General features: G+C 45.5%; 1 protein-coding gene and 1 long non-coding RNA gene across 2 annotated transcripts in view; one reads left to right on the top strand and one right to left on the bottom strand.

Annotated features, from left to right (window-relative positions):
• Positions 1–21,329, bottom strand: part of Cadps (calcium-dependent secretion activator 1) — a 721,673-nt gene that overhangs the window by 405,252 nt on the left and 295,092 nt on the right. Inside the window, exon 18 of the mRNA XM_075882731.1 lies at positions 19,984–20,107. Coding sequence (XP_075738846.1) covers positions 19,984–20,107 — 124 coding nt within the window. The remainder of the gene's footprint in view (positions 1–19,983; positions 20,108–21,329) is intronic.
• Positions 1,186–21,329, top strand: part of LOC142784064 (uncharacterized) — a 127,321-nt gene continuing 107,177 nt past the window's right edge. Inside the window, exons 1-3 of the long non-coding RNA XR_012888589.1 lie at positions 1,186–1,418; positions 6,495–6,576; positions 20,352–20,509. This is a non-coding gene — a long non-coding RNA (uncharacterized LOC142784064). The remainder of the gene's footprint in view (positions 1,419–6,494; positions 6,577–20,351; positions 20,510–21,329) is intronic.

The following is a 21,329-nucleotide window of genomic DNA, read 5'->3' as shown; positions in this document are numbered from 1 at the left end:
TAAGGGTAACTGACTGGATTCCCAGAGAAGGGAAGCGGGTTAGGGGGAGACAGAAGGTTAGGTGGGCAGATGAGATTAAGAAGTTTGCAGGTATAAATTGGCAGCAGCAAGCACAGGACCGGGTTAACTGGCGGAACATGGGAGAGGCCTTTGTCCTGCAGTGGACGTAGTCAGGCTGATGATGATGATGATGAGTAGTGCAAAAACAATCAGGGGCACGCTGTCCCTTGAAGCAGCCGTTGTTTGAAGTGTGCAGTTTATGGAAATATGCTGGGTATACTTTATAAAATAAGACGCTTGCTATGAGATGCCAGCAAATGAGATGCTAACACTAAATTACAGAAAGGTCTACAAATACCGCTCCTTCAGCGTACACTGTAACTGTGCTGTCAGTCCCGAGCGTCTGGTGTTTTTTTTTTTTTTTTCTATGGAACTATACTTAGCTTCTTGTGTATACATTGACACAAAGAATAGGCGCTACGAAGAAATAAGTAAGCTAAATAGCCTCCGCAAGAGATAACTGGACAGTACAATATCGGAGCATTTACTATGTGGTTGCCAAGCATATTCCTTTCCTACCCCATGTCTAGCGTATTGAACACATTATTTATTATTACTATTTATTTATTATTACTATTTATTTACAGTTACTGCAATCACCATTTGGGGATTTCAGCAGGGTGGTACATATACTTAGTGTTGACAAAAACATGACAAAAAAGTGATACAGAAAAGTAAGCAGAGCTACAGTCGGAACTGAAACCACTTTGGTAGCTTAAGAGTCGAGTAACATGTTCTTAAGTATAGCTCATCCTTCAGCCCCATCTACTTATTGGGCACCAGAAGTAAGTGCGTAATCCACGTGAAAATGCGTGTGCACGATGCAGTCAAGTATACAAAAGTACTTCAGGAGATATCTTTGCACCATTGAAATCATTTAAATTGTACAAGCTCTGTTATGCCTTTTCGATACATTGTTGCAAAAATAGGAGCCTTTGTAATCAAAACTTTCCTAATAATGCGAGAATCACTTATGTTCAGTACACTCGACACCAAGATGCGATTACCGTATTTACTCGCATAATTTTCGCACATTTTTTGCCGGAAACCTGATGCATAGTTGGGGGGTGCGAGAATTACGCGGGGAAAACTTTCCACAAAAATGCAAAGAGCGAAAAAAAAAAAAAAACGAAGTGGCCGCAAATCGGGATTCTCACACTAGCAACTTACAGCACGCTTTACAAAGTACTAATTAGAACTTACCTCAACAATAAAAGCAGAGGTTCCACACAAGGCAAGATTTATTTGAGACATAAAAAGTGGAAGCAAATAGTCGAGCATTAGAATACCATACGCGAAGCTTGTGGGCATTGCGGGCGTAGCGGTAGCGGTCGGCGCTCAACAGGAGCCCTCAAAAGGTAAGCGTAGGGAGTCAGTATTGGGCTGATGGCTATTTAAAAGAATCGTCCGCAGTTTCCTTCTGAAAAATGAAGTTTACCATCAATCCCAGTTTTAGGCACACGGCAGGCCCAACGCGTTTTGGTGGCTTTCACCTGCCGTCACCAGTAGCGAACACAAAACTCGTAGGCTCCGAAGGGCCTACCGGCGGCCTTGTTGCCGTTGTTTAGCGTACGATCTATCACTTGCAACTTGAAGCAGCCGTGTGGCTTCAGTATCGCCCCATAACGTTTCAAGATAACCAACACAACATACAAAACACGCCGCAGCGCACACTGACCACTTTGGCTTGGCTTGGATTGGATTGAATCACCGTGCAATAGTACGCTTGACGATTAAGAGATGGCGCCAAATAGGGCGCGCTATCATCATCAGTGGCTGGAACGAGCAGACGACATTATTGCGGCAGTTTTCGGGGGTGCGATAATTACTGGAGGAAAAAATTTTTTCGTATTTTTCTTGGGCGATGTGTGGGGTGCGAGAATTATGCGAGTGCGAGGATTATGCGAGTAAATACGGTAGTGCACATCGTGCTCAATATAGAAGGAAAACAAAAAACAAGAGATGGCTTGACGCGACACTCTTCAAGCCCAGTCATAGAAAAATGAAACTGCGGCATGCTGGGAATCAATCAACACCATAAAGCACAAGGGGGATCAGCGTCTGATGAAGTTGAATTGTGGACAACATAGGCACGTTCTTTTCTACGTATTGTTTCCTTTGTGGTGCTGAATGCTATGTGCTACAGCCACCCATGAGAAACGTTTTCGAGGGTCAAAAGAAACCCCGCTTGTGTTTTATAAGACTATTAACCTAACAGAGTCAAAAGCAGTGCTCTTTCGAAGAGAATAGCAGAATGTGTGTACATATATGTTCAACAAATGAATCCCAGTGTCCAGTATAGTGGACATGGTTCTCGTGTGAAAATCGTTGTACTAACACCTTTCTTAATTTTTGGCATGCTTTTCAATAGCTTATTAGCTAAAAATGAAGATTAAAAAACTTTGTTCTGCCCTACAAAATATTTGGGTCGGAAAAGGATATGGCTTAGCCACAAATTAAGTATTAAACCTGATATTACGAATACAATAGATTACCTAGATACGACGAAAAAAAAAACTAAAGAATGTAATGCAGTTGGTCGTAGCTTCTCCATATATAAATTATCTATGACTATATATTAAAACTGTGAGGACTCGAATTCAACCGAGTTAAAGAAAGACAGAAGTCCTTAGTCTGAAAAACAGTTCATGGCCGGTTCGTAACATGTTCGCGTACTCTACACCGGCCGGCTCTTAACAGGTGTGAGTAAGAATGAGCTGGCAGCGAGGCGCTAATTTTTGGTTCCTGCAATAAGGGGCGAGCGAGAACAGGTTGAAGAGCGAAGCCATTTCCGTAGAGAACTCGTCAGCGTCGTGGTGGGAGGAGAAAAGAGCAAACGGGGGGAAAGGTTTAACTTCATGCGGCACGTGGTCGTGAGCCGGAATCCTGGCTTCGATTGTGATGTCAAGTAACATGGAATACAAATAGCTACTAAGAGGAATGCCTTGGTTTGGGCAACTTGGTGCGACGTCTGCTTAGTTGAAGAGCACACAAGACATGGACACGAGAACACTCACAGACACAAGATCAGCATGCACAAGCCCTGCATATGCTCTTTAACTCTGCAGATGCTAAGGAGAACTTCACAGGGGCATGCTGACTTGTGCACAACACAAATGAGAAAAAGCGGTACACACACCTTGCAGCTGTGCAGCTCCCTGGTAGTGTCCTAGGGCACAAGAAAAAGTATTCATTGCAATCATCTGCTGTTTGCGGTACATTTCACAGTCTCACATTAGCATAAAAGAGTACTCCCACCCTCTCCGTTGATGATGATGACAAAAGCCGTTGCAGAAACCGTTCAGGTGCTTAAAAATTGATTTTTTTTTTTCACTAAGCAAGGTGTTAATCTAGTGCTTTCAGGTACACAAAATATTAGGGTAAGTAGTAACGTAACAAGACAGTTTTGTCAGATGTTTTATAATGTGTTCACCTTGGGTTTCACTCCACGCACTAAACCTGTAATCATGTGAACAGCTGCCCCACCACCATCGCAAAAAAGTTATCAGACTGCTTTCACATTGAGTTTCTTTTTTTTTATGCTTTAAAATCTTGTACAGACATGCTTAACAAGAATGAGAGCTGATGTGCTGAAACCATGTTAACAGGCTTGAAAAACAAAAATGCCCCTTTGGTTTGACAAGTAGCTGCATGAAAATGTTTCCCAAAGCTGCACATGCTGATGCGGCAGCATCAAAGGGCCTGCGTCGCAAAAAATTCAGTGCCATTTTTCATATACGAATGAATGAAATGCGAATGAAATACGAATGAATGCAATTAATAAAAAACAGGATAATAGCTAAAATACCAAATGGGAAATTTTGCATGGCAGTCGTACTTTACCACACAGATATGCCAGTTTATTTCTTTTTAAATGCGAAGCGTTCCTCAATCAACCAAAGCCACTTTGCCTATGTGACGATTCTCGGTATGTCTTCCACAATGAGGAGCCGTATTTTTTTAGGTGCAAGTGATTGGAGCGTGCAGAGGGTTCTTGCCTTACATTACATAGAATCATCAGAATATAAATGTAAATATGTCATGAGCGAATATTTAGCGCATATGTTTCAGAAGTAAACCCTGCCTGTTGGTCCCTACACACATTGTCACGTCACCACGGAGGTCCATGCAAAGTTTATTCATCGTAGAGCAGCAGGGCTTTTAACAAAACGCGTCGGTTGAGCTCGTTCCTGAAGAGGACAGTGTGCGCATTTCTTTATCTCGCAACATTTGCCACAAGCCATGCATTTGAACCACTACTACAGGTGGCATTATTCCCTCCTTCACAAAATAGGGCAGCATCTCAATGCTCAAAAAAGGTGTGAGGAAAAAAAACAAGATAGACATTACACGGCTTAGACAAAGCAAAGGTACAAGAATAGAAAAATATCCCACACACTGAATCAAATAATGGTGAGGCAATGTCACTAACACAAATAAAAGAAAAAGAAACGAATGAGCAATTATAAATGCACAAAATGGGGCTTCATGTGCATGACATGAACAATGTCAGAGCTCGGTTGTTTTCTTTGTGTTCCCGTTGGCGACACAATGTCCAGAACCACTTCGTAAGTTAGGCCCAGCACTTTATAGCCCCAGTACAGACTAAGCAATTTTTCAGAGAGACCGCGGTGATGAACAGGGTTCCAGACTCAAACTTGGTCTTCTGGGCAGTAGGACATCTCTCTGTGGTGGGTGTTATAGCTCCATGCATATGCTGGTGTTGTCGACCGATGTGCTGCTGCGTGAGCTGGCGAGCTTGAGCCTCCCTGGCACGTGCTGCAAATTCTTCAGCGTCAGTTGTTAGCTCAACAGTGTTCACAAGGAATCATAGTGTCTAACATTGTCTGAACTTTGCGGCTGTAGAGAAGGCAGAACGGTGTGAATTGCGTTGTCTCTTGAAAGGCGGTGTCATATGAGAACGTCACATATGGCAGGATCTGATCCCATGTTTTATGTTGAAGTCTGTGACTGCCTTGTTTAGTCTTTCGGTAAATCCATTGGTCTCGGGATGGTAAGCAGTCATCTTTCGATACCTGGTGTTGCTCAGCTGAAAAATTTAATTCACAAGCTGGGCAGTGAACGCTGTACCTTTGTCTGTTATTACTACAAAGAGAGAGTGCCGTGACGCCGTAGCTTTTGAGACATGAAGAACTGCGCAACCTCATGGCATCGCCTCCATTTCGGCGTAGCATGTCAAATAGTCAGTTGCGACGATTCCTATTTGTTACCATCTGTTCACAGATGAAAAGGGCTGTGATATCTATGCCGACTTAATCAAAAGGCTTGCGAGGTGGGTCAATCGGTTGGAGAAGCCCTGCCGGCTTACCGGATGATGTCTTCCAGCACTGGCATTCCCGACAAGCCCTTTGCCTACTGCTTGACGCTTGTCGAAAGCCCGGGCCAATAATACACCTCACGTACTCTGGCGAGTGTTCGTGAGAAGCCAAGGTGGTCAGATGTCGGCTCATCATAGTCAGTGAAGACGACCTCATTCCTATATTCCTCGAAACTTTGAGGAGGTAGGTGCAGCTTGAAGAACGGATGTTCTTCTTATACAGGACGTTATCTTGAAGGCACAAAGAAGTCAACACGTGGGATATTTGGCATGGTATAATCGCCGTGCGACCCTCTAAATAATCGATCCTCTAAAACCATCGTCGTCTCCTGCTTCCTGACTAACGTAATGAATTGGCACACGTGAAAATGTGTCGACATCTTCGTGCCTTCGGCCAGACTAGTAGGCGATGGTTACATTGAATTCCTGTAGCTGCACGCTTCGCTGGCCAAGTCGGACTGAGGGATTATGTATGTTCACCATCCAACAGAGGGCATGATGGTCCGTCACCACTTTGAATGGATGACCATGGAGGTAATGGTGAAACTTGGCGATTGCCCATATGACTGCGAGGCATTCTTTCTCTGCGGTAGAGTAATTTGCTTTGGCACGAGGCAGTGAGCAGCTGGCATGGGCTATTACTCGTTCTTCTACGTGTTGATCCTGGACAAGCACTGCGCCGAGGCCAATGTTACTGGCGTCACTATGCACCTCTATGTCAGCATTGCCGTCAAAATGTGCAAGAACTGGGGCTGACTGCATGCACAGTCTTAATTCAGCAAAATCAGCCTGCTGCTCAGTAGCCCAAGCAAACAATGTGTCGTCTCTCGTAAGCCAAGTCAAGGGTTCCGTGATATTTGAAAAGTCTTGAATATATCATCCATAATAGGTGCACAAGCCTAGAAAGTGCTGGTCAGCTTTTTTTATCAGTAGGAAATGAAAATGCAGCGACAGTGGCAAGCTTGTCAGGATCGGGATGGACCCCTCTGGAGCTCAAAACGTGGCCGAGAAACTTCAGCTCTTTGTAACCGAAGTAACACTTTTCTGGTTTTAGAGTTAGATCCCCTGATCAAATAGCTTTAATCACACTTTGCAGGTGGTGCAGATGTTGCTCAAAAGTGCGAGAGAAAGTGACTACATCATCAAGGTAAACGAGACAAGTCTGCTACTTTAACCCAGTGAGTACAGTGTCCATCATGTGCTAAAAGGTTGCCGGGGCTGAACGCAAACCAAAAGGAAGAACTTAGAATTCACAATGGCTGTCAGGGGTCACAAAGGTTGTTTTCTCGCGGTCTTGCTCATCTACCTGAATCTGCCAATACTCACTTTTTAAATCCACGGACGAAAAATACTGGTTGCAGCGTAGCCGATCTAATGAGTCGTCGATGTGTGGCAGCGGGTAGATGTCTTTTTTTAGTCATGTTGTTCATCTTAAGGTAGTCTACGCAAAAGAGCAGCGCTTCACCTTTTTTTTTTTTAAAACCAGAACGATCAGAGATGACCACGCGCTATGTGAAGGTTGAATAATGCCGTCGTCTAGCATTTCTCGAACTTGCGTACAAATTACTTCGCATTCTTTTGTTGACACACGGTAAGGCTGCTGGTGTATAGCGCGTGCGTTGTCGTAAGTGATGATCCTGTGCCTGGCGATGGAAGTCTGATATAGCCTCGAAGAACTGGTGAAACACAACTAGAATGCAAACAATAGCTACGGCAATGCTGTTTGGACATCAGGAGACGTCATCAGGACATCAGCATTTGTATCGACAGTGCCCAGTGGCATGTCTGCTGTCTCCGCTACTTCAGATGTGAAGCAGTTTCGAACGTTTGCTATTTCGTCTGCAAATGCTAACGAAGTGCCGCGGAATAGGTGGCGATGTTCGTTGATCAAATTCGTAACCAGCAACAGAGACTGGCCGTCACGAAGCTGTATCACACTCCTGGCAGGCACAAAGCTGTATCAAACTCCTGATTTTCCGAGCGTTGGCAGCACTCCACCATATAATTATAGCACATAAGGCGTTCTCACCGGCATACAATGCGAGAGGGATGTCTTCTTGAGCCCTGAGATGACAAAAAGGGTGACGAAGGCTTGGTGGTCTGTACAAAGTGTGAAGCGCAGTCCCCAAAGCTATGTGTGCTAACGCTCGCAGGCCCAGACGCAGGCAATTGCTTCCCGTTCATCAAGTGCATACATCCTTTCTGCTGATAACAAAGTGCGCGATACAGAGGCCACTGTTTGTAGCTGGTGCCCATCCACTTGTTTAAGATTAGCCCCAAGGTCGCAGTCAAACGCATTTGTGTCGACAACCACCAGAAGAGTGTGATCAAATATCTGAAGTACTCTGCTGGATAGAAGCAAAAACTTGACCTTCTGGAAAGTAGCATCAATGACATCACTCTACGTAAAGACTTGACTCTTGCATAGCAGTGCACGCATTAGATCCACGACATCAGGAAGGCAGGAAACAAACTTGGCATAGTACTCAACTAAGCAGAGAAACAAAAGCAGATCAGCAGCATCTGTGAGAGCGCGGGAATGCAAGATAGTTCCACTTTTTCAGGCAGTGGTGAAATGCCTTAAGTTGTGACCTTAGCCCACGAAGGTCCATTCACTGACACAAAAGCTACACTTGCGGTTGAGCTCGAATCCAGCGGCCTTAATGCGGTGAACAGTGGCTAAATTGATTAAGTGCTCTTGTTTGGTGCAGCCGAACACAATAATATTGCTATGTAAAACAAAACCCCAAAACACCCCTTCAGAATCTGTGCCATAAGCTACTGGAAGGCTGCAGGGGTAGGTGCCAGAAGCTTATGTTTTGTTTCAAGCAGATGCGCTTGAAACAAGACAGGCCGTCATGAGTCACGAATGCAGTCAAGTTTCAGCTCTCTGGATGCAGCAGAACCTGGTGGTAGGTGGATGCAAGATCCAACTTGGAGAAAATTGTTGCACTGACGATGCTGTTCAAGAGCTGTTCGAGGCTGTTCAAAGTGATGACAGCTTTGTTAAGTTCCCAAAGATTGACACAGAGTTGAATGCCACCATCCTTCTTCCTTACTACAATGATGGGAGACACCGACTCCGAGCATTAATGTGCTCGATGGCATCCAGTTCTTTTTACCTCAACACTTTTGAATGTCGCCTCCGTGAAAAAGCAACTATGTAGAAGAATTCAGCCCTTGGAGTAATTGAGCAGCTTCACTCACAGAAGGGAAAGAAGCAACTCAGCAAAATTTTGCTTGGAAGTGCTCCCTTCCAAGATGAAAACCGGCAATCCCGAGTCAACAAGAAACTTCAAAGACTTGTCAGCGAAGAAAACGTCAACGAAAATTCCGGCTCTTGCAGGACCAGCCTCGGCGAGAACGCTAAACATTTCAGCAACATGGGAGAAGTCCTGGCAGTCGAATTAATAGATGGAAACTGTAGAATGACGCTGTCATCTGTTGGAAACTGAGCGGAAGTGCCAAATGTGACCTCAGTGAAAACAGCGCTGACCTTGTGCAAGACAGGCGGACAGTGAGGCATGGTGCTCGCCAGAACCACAGCAATAACAGCAGAAGGGCGCATTGTTCAAGCCGCTGAAATGCTCAGGGGACACTGAGTCATTGTGCAACTCTCGACAAGGGCTTCACTGCGGTGATGATAACCAAAGGAAAGACGAGCGCGGTGTCATGAGTAAAGGAGAGGCACCAGACGCGGGCTGAACGTGGAAGTGCCGCAATGGTGCGGGAGGAGAAAAGGAGTCACCTGAGAGCATGCGCAGCAGGCACGTAGACGCAAGAGATTGGTCGCAGAAAGACTCGCGAGACGCGGCCCGGGCCGGGAGAAAAAATCTCAGAGGATGAGCTGGCATTGTGTGTTGGGACGTCGAGCTGCGAAGACGTGGAAAATAAGCATCGCTACCACGATGGGAGCAGCACGACCGCCCGGTTCTGAGGATATCAGCACGAAGAGCTCGGGAAGTGGCCGTCGACCTCAGAGATGGTCCGGAGTGAGGCTGCCCGGACTTGCCGCATCCTGCCCAACAGTTCCTGGTCGACTTGCAGCTCTCCCCACATCGCAACAGGAAGGTAGCAGCCCACACCAGTCAGCCGAGTAGCCCCATCAGTGTGGGGGCCTAGTGATGCCGAAGATGGAGACAAGGATCGAGACACCGGCAATGTAGACGAGTGGATCGTCAAGCGGATGCGCCGACGACGATGACGGCGAGGCGGTACCACCTCGTCGTAGCTTCGAGGGTGGCATGTGAACGGTGAGAATGTTTTATTATTGCGAGAGCGCATGAGAGCAGTCACCGAGACGCCATTTTGGCTAGGGACAGTTAAGGTTTAAGACAGAACTAGTCTTGGTGGTGTATTAGTTCCGATTTTGCTTTATAACCTGTTATTATGTACACATATTTTGGGGAGTGAACTTTGAGTTTCCAATTTTTTTGCCATTTTTTCTGTAATATTAAAATAGATTTGCCATGTTATCGTCGACTCGCGTCCCTCTCTTAATCTAACCCTTCATAAGTGCTCCCAAGATAAAGTTCGTGACATTACACATCTTGAAAAACAACCGCTTCCTGAAGTCATTTGCTGAATGTGCATGGGAAGAAGCTCATCAACTTGCTGAGCAGCCTGTTCGAGTTGCTGTGCCAGGACTATGGCACGCAAAAAAGAGAGCTGATTCTCTGAAATATTCCAAAAAGTCTCCTGTTTCTCTTATATTAAAATGGCGGCCGAAAATTTCCTGTGCAGATACTACTGCCAATACGGTACAGTTGTAAACAAAATATGTTTACACGTCAGGCGGAATTTATTGCACACACAAAAACAATTTGACGGTCACTTAGAGAGATAACAGGATTAAGAAGAAACTAATCACTGACGCCCGAATCATACAGAGCACCGAATAAATGTGCAAAACCAGGGACAGGGCCTTTAGACCAAACGCGCAAAAGCCAACGGTCAGTTGACCTTTTGCAAAAATCTGCAAGACCACTTTCCTGAAAAGTTGTTGGTCGCAGGACCAAGAACTCTCGTACACAGCCTGTTTTTCTTGCTCATTCTGCTTTAACCACTCCTAATTCCTGTGAAGGCATGCGAGTCTGACAAAACCTTCTTCCTCTTCCTCAACAATTACTGCGGGATTGTTCCACCTCGCACAAACCCTCAGCCTAGGATCGCATGGTGGACGAGGCACCTGTCAATCGTAAAGAAGGGGGTGGAGGGGTAAGCAAGAACACAATGATCGAGAAAAGAAGTTTCTGAACGAGAGGTTTGGTTTGAAAAGAATCTTGCAGGAAAGCAGTCTTGCAGATTTTCGCAACTGATCAATGCGCCCAACAGAATTTAAACAAGGCAAAGTAACCCCACGAGCAGGCCCCTCCTGTCCAGTGACTGGGGACACTATGCGCGGCAGCACACCTACGGGAGATGTCTTAGCGAAACGCTGCAATGTCGGGCGCGCCAATGCAGTAGAATAGGATGCCTTGATGCCCACGTGTCAGCAGGGTGCGCACATCGAGGCACTCGACAGTAAAAGTGTCATCCTCCTTATTATTACCAGAGCTAGTGTACTGGCGGACCATTAAGCTCACCATGTTTATAGTATTTTTCGTCCGAGGCTCCGAGCTGGTTGTGTCACTAGTTTAGGTTTCAATGCATAGTCTAGCAACACTGGTAGCACTGTTGTTATTTTGTATAAACCTTTTTAACGTGAGTGCCGCCATGTTGCCTAGCGGGCGGCACTGTACCTTGTCAAGCAACACACGGGAGCGTGCGTAGCTCCACGTTTCTATGGAAGGTACTCGTACGGTTGCATTTGCAGTCGGTTTTTTTTGGTTCTGGAATGCTGAATTTCATCTCAAAGGGTGCAGTATGGTTAAAAAATGAGTTTGTAAGACGTCTTGAAAGAGTCTGTTCGGGGTCAAATACATACGATAATTTGTGACAATGCGAACGTTTTGCATGTGGTTGGTGCCGTAAGTTTTCGGCACTCTTTCTGTTGGAAAAAGGTGAAAATAATTCAACCCGTACAAGCAGGGCAAGCAAATGCTGGCATCCTTTGAAGATACAATTATTTTTTTGCTGGAGTGTACCACGTTTATTTTTTTTATCACTTGCAGTTTGTGCTGTCGCAGCAACTAGCTATACATGCGAATGTGCGTGAGCGCACAGGTACGATTTCATGGCGATGATAGCATTTGTTTTGTTGCTCACAAGCTGTTGTCTATCTTTTGCTCGTCCTTTAGTGAACCCTTATAACTCGCTTGTTTATTGCCCATAGTAGTGGACAAAATTGAAACTGGTTGTGCTGGTACAGAAAAACAGATGCTGCAGTTTACATGACAGCACACTTCTTTTTCTTTTCTTCTTTTTTTTTTTAGAGCCGTGCCATTTTATTGAATTACGGCGGCGATAAAGTGAAGATAATTGGTTTCTTCTGCTGATGAGGCTGCAAACGCGTCTGGCAGGCTCGAGCCTAAGATCGGCATAAAAGTGATTTCTTGTTTATTTTTATAAATAGTTTTGTCTACGAGTTGAAAAGGCTTTTGTGAAAGCTTAGTTGTTGTTTGCAAAGCTAAGCAGCGAAATTGACAGTTATATAAACAGCAGACAACTGCATCAACGTGGTTGGGCGGGCATCCGGGCCTATGCAGTACAGTAACTAGCGTACCTGCACGTCTTCCGATGCTTTGTGAGCACTGAAACCACTACGTAATCTTCTGTGCCGCGAAGCAATGTCGCCCATGTTGCCTGGTTCGCGAAGTCAAATGGAGCCGGTGGCTGGAGGTTGACGCCGTACAGCTGCGGTGGCTCGCTTGTCTCGTTGAAGGACATCATGTTGTGGTTCAGTAGTGGCGAGGCTTAAGGCTGGGGGTGTTGTTTGTTCGCTATCCCACTTCTGACACCATGTTGTGTGGTTATTGCCGCGAAGGCGCACAGGCATGCAAGAACCGACACGCACAAGCTGGCTCCCCAGACAAAACTGGGTTCTTCGTCTTTATTGGGACCGAAATATAAAGACGTACACAGAAGGTACAGGTGGCGCCATGCTCCGGTGTCAGCCTAATCAAAGCCCTGAAAGGTGGCGACCTCTACAATCACACAATTTTTTATTTTGTTTTCTCTTCTGACATTGAAATACCAATCGATAAACTCCTTAAAGTTCAAGTCGACAGCATTCAAGGCGTTTGCATTAAATGTGCCAGTGGGCATGACCATAAAACCAACCACCTTCCTTATCGGCAGGTAACACACATAGGTCACTGTCTCTGAGAAAGGAAACTACTCGCCTGTCTGCAAAATTAGCTGCAGGCACCTTGCTTCCTAACAACAGATCTACTCGTTCTATGACACACCTGTCAGCTTCAATGTCCGCAGGTTGCTTTGAAATTTGTCGAACAGAGGTCAGCAGCTCTGAGGCATGTCTTTTGGACTCGAGTGCGTACTTTGCTCCCCCAACATATTTCGGCAGACTGACCTCTTCTAAAGTGTGTACGGTGTTTCCTGTCGAGGCCCATTCTCTTGGAAAGGCTGCTCTAAAACGTTGTAGCCATGCGACGCGGATATGATGCGAGTAAACCAAGTGACATCAGGGAGTGGTATGAACAAGGCTGCCTATGAGCAGGAAACCTTTAAGGCAGCGCTCAGTTCTTTGACGCTGACCCAAGAGCTGGCAGAAAAAGGAACCGTCAGGTTTACAGACTTGCAGCTAAGCTTTTCAAGTTCTCATGTGTGCTGGAAATATGAGTCGCACGCCAGTAAGCCTTGGCTGCCCTTCTCTTCCGGGCACTAAAAACTTGTGAAAAAAGAGGTTGTAAGCATGAGCCTAAAGAATGCTTTGCAGCACTCTTGCCATTAGTATTTAGTACAGAAAAGCTCTCAAGCCCAACTTGGTCAATTTCAGCTGGCTGTGTATCTGAGTTATAACAGTATGTCAGAGGCTAACTGTCTATTGCAGGCAGTCAAGAAATCCCAGAAGGAGAAAGTTAAGCGAAAATCCCAGAGCGAGAATGGGAATTTTTTAGGCTTGTGTGAATATTCCAATGCTTCAAATATTCGAGCGAATAGTTGAGTATTCGAATTCGCTTCATTAGAATTTAAATTATCAAATATTTTCAAAGTATTCGCATTGAACGAATTAAAACTTATTAATTAACAAGTCACTGCTTGTAATGGTGGTTTCACTGCAATGTAGAAGTGCTAAACAACGAAAACACCTATCCCCCCCCCCAAAAAAAAAAAATTTGCTTTGCGGTGAAGCCCCCATCCAAATTTAAAAGGGTTTTGCAACACTAACTGAACATGGTCAGAAAAGTCGAGGCTACCGAAAACACGCGAGGCAAATATTGTAGCGCAGCACATGGCCTGTCATTCACAATAAATTTTCAAAGCTAAAAATTGCTTTCTTTCTCCGGCAAATGACACGACAAGCTCAAAAATCTGTTGTCACAGCCAAGAAGAAATATACAGCTCTGGTCACAGGCACTGGCTCATTTGAGCATGGTGCACTCGTCTTTACCGGCGCCGCAGCTTGTCCACGAGTATGTGTGCGATCGCACTGAAAAGCCACGTGTTCTAATAAAAAAAAGGAGGTGCTCAAGGTCACGAGGTGCGTCCGGAGTATTTTCTTTCGCCGTGCCATTCCTCCCTACTTAGCTTCCAGCTCTTCATCACGACGAGAAGAGAGAATGCAATTGCAGCGTGCAAGAAATTTTTGGAACTCCGCTCGTAGTAGAGTGATTCTCAAAACTTTGCGGCAGTAAATTTGTGAGGCAACAAGCATGTTTACCGGCTCCATGGCTACCTGAAAAAGTGTTGCAGGGCCCCTTTAAAGAAACATGTTACCCTCATATCGATTCTCCATTTTATAATTCTTATGACAGCTTATATGATCCAATTATAATAAATTTTATAACATTAAGTATCTTACAGGTTCTCACTCGCATCCTACCGAAACTACTACTCAAGGTTGTTCTGACTTCTTTTGAACGAAAAAATAAATGGCATTTGCATAGAGTTCCTATTTCAATTCAAAAGAAATATTGTGCAGGTTAGTTGGGTCATGATAAATATTCTTTTTTTTTATATGTCATACATTCCATTCGAATTCGATTCGAAGTTATTTGATCAAAACCACTATTCCCTTCGAACCAAAAATTCACTATTCGCACAAGCCAGAAATTTTTGTAGGACCGCTGCGATGCCATACTTTCACGACGTCTCCCATTAGCAGAAAATCGCCACTGACCGGGCCGCCCACGTCATGGAACTGCACGAACTCATGAACGCATAGCGCAGTGGGGTCGTGCGGGGACCCTGGGACGTAAGTGCCCAAATCCCTTGGTCTAATAAAGTTTTACCTCCTCCTCCTCCCATTCCCAGAAAAATATTGGGGCCTGAGTCAGAGTGCAAGTGCTGTTTACGGCACCTCTTAAGTTGTAGCCACTTTGCGATGTGAGAAAAAAAAATGTGCTGGCAACAAGTTCTTGCACAACTAACCACAGCAACGAATTCGTGAATTGTGTCGAAAAAATCGTGCACCTAATTCTACTTCACATGTGGAAAAAAATACGTCGTCCAGATCGGCAGGAGCCTAAATGAGACTCCGAGGGCACAACAACAATGTGCATAAATCAGTACAAGGCGACCTAGGCTTGCATTGTCGAGATTGTGAACGGTAGCTGAAGTTCTGTGAAACCAAAGTGGTCGCTAGGGACAATAATCAAATGACACGCGAAATCAATCAGGCATTCGAGAAAATGACTGCTTCAGTATGGCTTCTTTGGGACTAACACAGAAAGAAATACAGTAAAACCTCAATATAACGAGCTCAGATATAACAAAGTATTGGTTATAACAAAGTAAATTAAAAGTAGTCATGCAATAGTGTTAGGAATACACCTTTATAACAAGCTTATTTCCATGTAAGATGCAACTTTGTTTTAATGAGGTTTGAGTGTATAATGTATCTAATTCATAATACAGGGTGTGTGATAGCTGCGTGCTTCCATGGCATGAGTGGTTTTTGGTATTGTACTGTTGATATTTTTCACAAATCATTTTTTTCAAACATTTTATTGTAACCATGAAACACATTCGTATAAAAGCATCATGCGTTCGTCTAAAAAATTAAGCTGAACGTCTGCGCTTGTGCTTATGGAGTGCATCTCCCATGTCTTCATCTTTTAAGTGGTATGCAATATTATACAGTAAACCCTCTTTAACTCGAAGCCGTCAAATCTGGGGAAAATTTCGAGATAAGCGGTATTTAGAGTTATAAGCAAAACGCCGAAAATGTTTGCCCAAGTCACTGCAAAAGAAAACCCAGAGTTGTCGGGAAAAGCCCCACTGCACAAGAGAGCTACTGTAGTAAAGGCACAAAAATTCGCAGGGAAAAAGAATTTATTAGCGAGGACCAAAAAACTGCATGATGCTCGCCTGTGTCGCATTCGCGTTCGATCCGAGAAAGGCGTTTTCCAGTTACTCAACACATCGCATGAGTCGTTGGTCGCCACTGCTGCATTCGAAATGGTTGCGGAGCAAGCACAGCATGCTACGTGTTTCTGTCGTCGTAGGCACTTCTCGGGGCTCTTCCTCTTCTGAGTGGTCACCCGCATTATTCACTGCCATCTCAATGATATCCGCGTCCGACAGCACACCGATAATGGGGACGTTCACCCCATAGAGAGTGTACTCCTCAAAGACAATCTCGCCGTCTTCAGTATTGCTCACGCAGCCGATTGCCTTGTGCACTACACTGCACAGCTCATCACAGCTGCTAAATTCCCCACCAATGTCTTCTTCTATCGATGCCGGAGTGCGAGAAACCCCTGCATGAGCGAAGCAGTTGGCAATTGCCAGCGCGCGTAGTTGGCACCAGGCTTCGACCATCAGACTGACTGCACCCAGCAGATTGATCTCATACTCCCCTTGTATCATCCTCCCCTTGTATCATCCTCCCCTTGTATGACAGAAGAATACGGTGCAGCAGGCTTTTCCTATAATATTTCTGGGCCATCTCAATGACTCCCTGATCCATAGGCTAGAGAACGGACGTCATACTTGGGGGGCAAGAACTGCAGCGTAACAGCCGCCAAGTTGTCGATTTTTCCATGACCGGGGCAGTTATCGACAACAAACAACACTTTTTGGCCGTCCTTAGCCCTCTTCCGGTCAAATGCACAGACATACTCTTCGAAAAGTGCCGCGTTATCCAGGCCATTTTATTTGCACGGTAGGTCCCATCCCTCGGGAGCCGTGCATTTGGAAAACACCGGGGATTAAGCGACTTGCCAATTATGAGGAGCGGCAGCTTTTTATTGCCGGTAGCGTTGGCACCGAAAAGAATGATAATTCTGTCTTTGGGTTGCTTGGCGCCTGAGCACGGTTTGCTTTTTGGTGTGTAAGTGCGGTTAGGCAACATCTTATAAAAGAGAGCAGCTTCATCGAGGTTGAAAATGTCCTTGTCTGCGTACTCATTTCGCAGTGCGTGGAGGCATAGGTTGCGCCATGCATCCGCAGCCTGTTCGTCGACAATGCTGTTTTCGCCGTGAAGAGGCTTCGATGACACGCTGTTTCTCTTTTTTAAACCTCTCGAACCAGGCATTGCTGCAGCTTAAGTTCGCGTGACCCATCTGCAGTGCCAAAGCATCTACTTTTTGCATTATTACTTGGGTTGTCATTGAAAGATGGGCTGCTCAAACTTTGTGGAGCGACAGCATAAGTGCTGCTTCGAGGTTCAGTAATTTGGAAGCTCGAACGTGCTTCCATTTGCTCAATAAGCTTTGCTCGAAGCCTTCCGAACTGTATGCTTGTTCTCAAGCACTGTAGAAAGGGTTGACAAAGGAATGCCAAATTCTTTGGCAATGCATGACTTGCTTTGACATGCTTTTTCCACTTCTTTGACTTTTTTCTCGAATGTTAGCTATTTGCACTGCTTTGGGCGGGACATCTTTGTCGATACTATTCAGAAGCGTCTGTTGCGTTGCACAGGCCACGCACTGAAGATTCGTCGCACGCAAATCGCAGGGAACACAGACAGTCACCTCGCACACACAAGGGCTAGCTTACGTACTGACGGTGCTGATGGCGCACCGTGCGCTGCACACCGTGCAACAGTTGCGTGCTGGTGCACACACATGATCACTTTCATAGTTGCTTGACAAGGCGGAGAGCAAACGGATGCGTTGGCGGAAATTTCAAATTCACCCTTCACGACCGCATTCGGCACGTATAGCAAGAGCTAAGCGCTTGCACAACGCCCTCGCTTCCTGTTGGGAGTGGGCTCTGCCTTCTTCCCTCCCGGTCAAAATTCCGAGATGTACACTGTCCCCTCTGAAAAACGTTTCGAGATAAGAAGGGGCAAAAACATGGCTCCTATGGTGGGTTAATTAATACAAGATGAAAAAAAGTTTAAACTTAATCGAGATTTCGAGATATGCGAGTTCGAGTTAACGAGGGTTTACTGTAATAATAAAATTTTAACTGGTGAATTACAGTCAGTGCACGAAAACCACTCACCAATTAGCACGGGAAGACATTTAGTGCATTGCTGTTGCAAAACACCCAGAATGGGTAAAAATTCTCTATTCTCTAGCTGCACACTAGCAGCCTCAACGCAAGAAGTACAGAACAGAAATAACACCCCTGATAATACTCTGGGCAGTATATGTACACATGTTATCTCGGCGCATGCGCAGCCAGCAGTAGCTTGAGAGCATGCATATGCCACCCGACTGACATCTCAACATGCACGTAAGAGTGAGGTGGTTTGTGAAATATTGTTGTCTTGTACATGCTCGTATATAGTATAGATGGGGCGATGCCTAATGGTCACCTACATGAACAGGCATGCGACGATCGAAATTCTTCCAGGAGCACCTTTGCCGTGCATTTTGCAGATTGCGTATGTTGACGTTCATTCGATTCGGGCAAAGTGATAGACCAGTACTCAGTGTTAAGACCGTCATCAATACTGAAGTCTTTCAGCCTTTGCGGACTGGACAAAAATATTTCAACACATTCCAAGCAAGGATGTGCCGTTAAGATGGGTTGATTTCCTGTCAGCAAACCATTAATAAGGGGTTCCAGGACCGGTTCGCAAAAAGAAAACGCATGAGCCGAGAAAGGCCATTGTGAGCTAACTCTATGCAAGGCTTTCGAGGCAAACAAGGAAGCAGCTGGGCCATTTTCGAGGTCACCATGAATCTGGAAAGACCAGAACCAGCGTGGTATTTGCAGTTTGGGCTGAAAGCTAAAACCAAACTGGTTGTGGCTGCACCATGCTAGGAGAAGCGATGTCCCGGAAATTCGCAGCTACGCCGCACCTTCTAGCAAACAACGAGGAATAGAATGTGTGGTTGAAAGAAAGAAAAAAGGCACTATCTGCTGCAGCCCTTGCGGGAGCCCGCCTCAGCGCCCCGACAACGAGGGATCAGTTGACCACTCCTCCTTCCCTCTTTCTCCATAGGATCGGCTGAATGTTTTGATGGCATGTTTGATGGCATGTTTGATGGCATGTTTTGATGATAAATTGGCGGACCACTACATTGTCTTACCCGAACGCAGTCAGGCAAGTTTGGCACGTGTACCAGGAGCCGGTTTTTCGAACCTCACCCAACTGACAGAAAAGTTCTGGAAACCAAAGTCATCTAAGATCATCGGACGTGCGAAAAATATTGGAGACATGTGTGAAATGTCGGTGCAGTGCGTTTGTGACCACATTTGGGCATCATGTAGACTGTGCCTTATCCACGTGCATTGTGTGGTATCTTTTCTCGCCTTCATGGGTGGAGCACCTAGATAGGCTGAAGCCGCGAACAATGCGCCCAGGATTGGCAACACGGCGCTATATAAGCGGAAGACTTTTGTATATTCAAAGTTTTACAGTTCAACAGTTCTCCCGCACAGTTCTTGACTTCTCGTTCTACTTGATCACTTGATCACCTCCTTTCAAATTCTCAGTTACTAACCATGTAAATTAAATTGTTGTCGTTCTTACGAGCGCCTCATCTGACTTGTTCGACCATGGTTCCTAGGACAGAGCCCACTACCAAACTGAGACCCGCAGGACCCGGAGTCGCAACACCAGGCAGGATGAGACTAGAACTTCGAAATGAGATCAAGAATGCGTCAGCTTGAGATCCCCGCCCTTTCACAGAAAGGAATCCTCATGTGCTTAGTGCGAGTGTGCTCCCTGGTGACAAACCTGTCAGTGGGATCGCTTTGCTGTGACATCACACAAGTTTTTTCTTTTATTTCTTCTCAGATGATAATAAACTGTGAGTCAGGGCTGTGTGCCCCTTTAAGTTTTCTTTGTCCCGTCTCAGCATGCTTTTCTTTTTCATGGTCAGTATGTGCCAAATGACCCACTGACAATCAGTGTTCCTGTGTCGTTTTCTCGTATAGTCTTTTTCTGCTAGTAATCATGAACCAACCAATCCAAATACTGTGCAAAAAATGTTTACGGCCACAACATCTCCACTATCACAGAACCTGTTGATTTCAGCTACAGAGATCATTACACTGGAAGAAAGTATTGCAAGCTGTACTTGTTGGTGTAGCATGTTTCTTTCAAGTTGCGAAGTGCTCACCTTGAAGCTTGGCCTGCTCTGAGATGCGGGTATAGTTGACGAGGGCCGCATTCTCCAGGCACTTTTTAATGATGGCACGCACCTCCTCAGGAGGTGCTGGAGTCATCACGTCCTTCATCAACACCTGCATGAGTTGAATACCATTGAACACATGCTATCCACATGCAGTGATGGACACTATAGAAACAGTAAGGCTGCTTTCACAAGGAGTGCCCTCTTGACTTTTACTGATGGATCGTATATACAAAATCTAGAGCATCATCTGTTGACAATGCTGCAAGTGTTATCTAACATCCCTCCCTGGGTGTTATAAGAGCTTCATGTTTTCAGAGTCTATCTTTATTTAATTCAAAGGACGTTTATTGCAGTGGGAGGAGACAATGTGGTCACCGGAAGGTGCAGATGCACTTCACGTCGGCTCCTGTGTCTACGAATGATTTCGCAGCAATAATCATCATGCAACCACATAAATTTGGTCTCAACGGAACCGCCTCCTCATCAGGAATCAGCAGATACTAACATCCAGGTGGGCCGACCCTTTTTAAAGACGATACTCTTTCTTGGGGACCTTCCACGCAAAAACTTTGGTCTGTCTGTACATTGGTCTGTTTGTCTACCGTTACTGCGAACCGGGTACTTGAAACAGCACTAGCCGATACCCCGAACGGCCGACCCCATCCGCAGCGCCCACCAATGTTGCTAAAGGATCAGCGTTCATACGTGTGTGATTGTCAATTAAAAGCAATTATTGCACATATCTGAGGCACCATAAGAACACATGTATATTCTGCATGTTCGTCTTTTACTAGGAAAGGCATACATAAGTAATTCTAAAGACCGTAGCGCTTATCACGCTGCACTGAACATGCAACGCTTGCACGAAGAAGCGAGTGTTTCCAACGCTTTGCTAAGACGACACGGTGGTGGCACCTACCCGTCGCCTTGCGTTCTACACCTTATCACCTCTGGGATGGGTGTGCCCGCCCGTCTCAGGGCCACGCGCTTTGTTTTCCAAAAATAACTGCCAGATGGCGCTCATGTCTTACGTGTGACGTGACTTCATGCGCTCGTTTGCCTCCGCTGCACGCTCGAGGCACTCTAACGCAGTGCCTCCGGAATACCATACACCAATTTTCTAGTGCGGAACATCAAATAAATGTTTTGTTCAGTATCTCCACACGCAAAACTATCGTCTTTTGACGACATTTGCAGATTACATGCAGATACGAGGCCAATTTTTTCACCACTTTACGACCACTTTCTTGTGCCTCGTGCTACACAGAGAGGCGCAAGGCCAAGACGGGCTCCCAATGCGGGGGGCCGCACTAAACACTATGGATAGGGTT

The sequence above is a fragment of the Rhipicephalus microplus genome, unplaced genomic scaffold, assembly GCF_043290135.1.
Source record: "Rhipicephalus microplus isolate Deutch F79 unplaced genomic scaffold, USDA_Rmic scaffold_13, whole genome shotgun sequence".
NCBI lineage: Eukaryota > Metazoa > Arthropoda > Arachnida > Ixodida > Ixodidae > Rhipicephalus > Rhipicephalus microplus.
The sequence above is the reverse complement of the archived record's forward strand: the minus strand, read 5'-3'. Positions and strand labels throughout refer to the sequence as shown.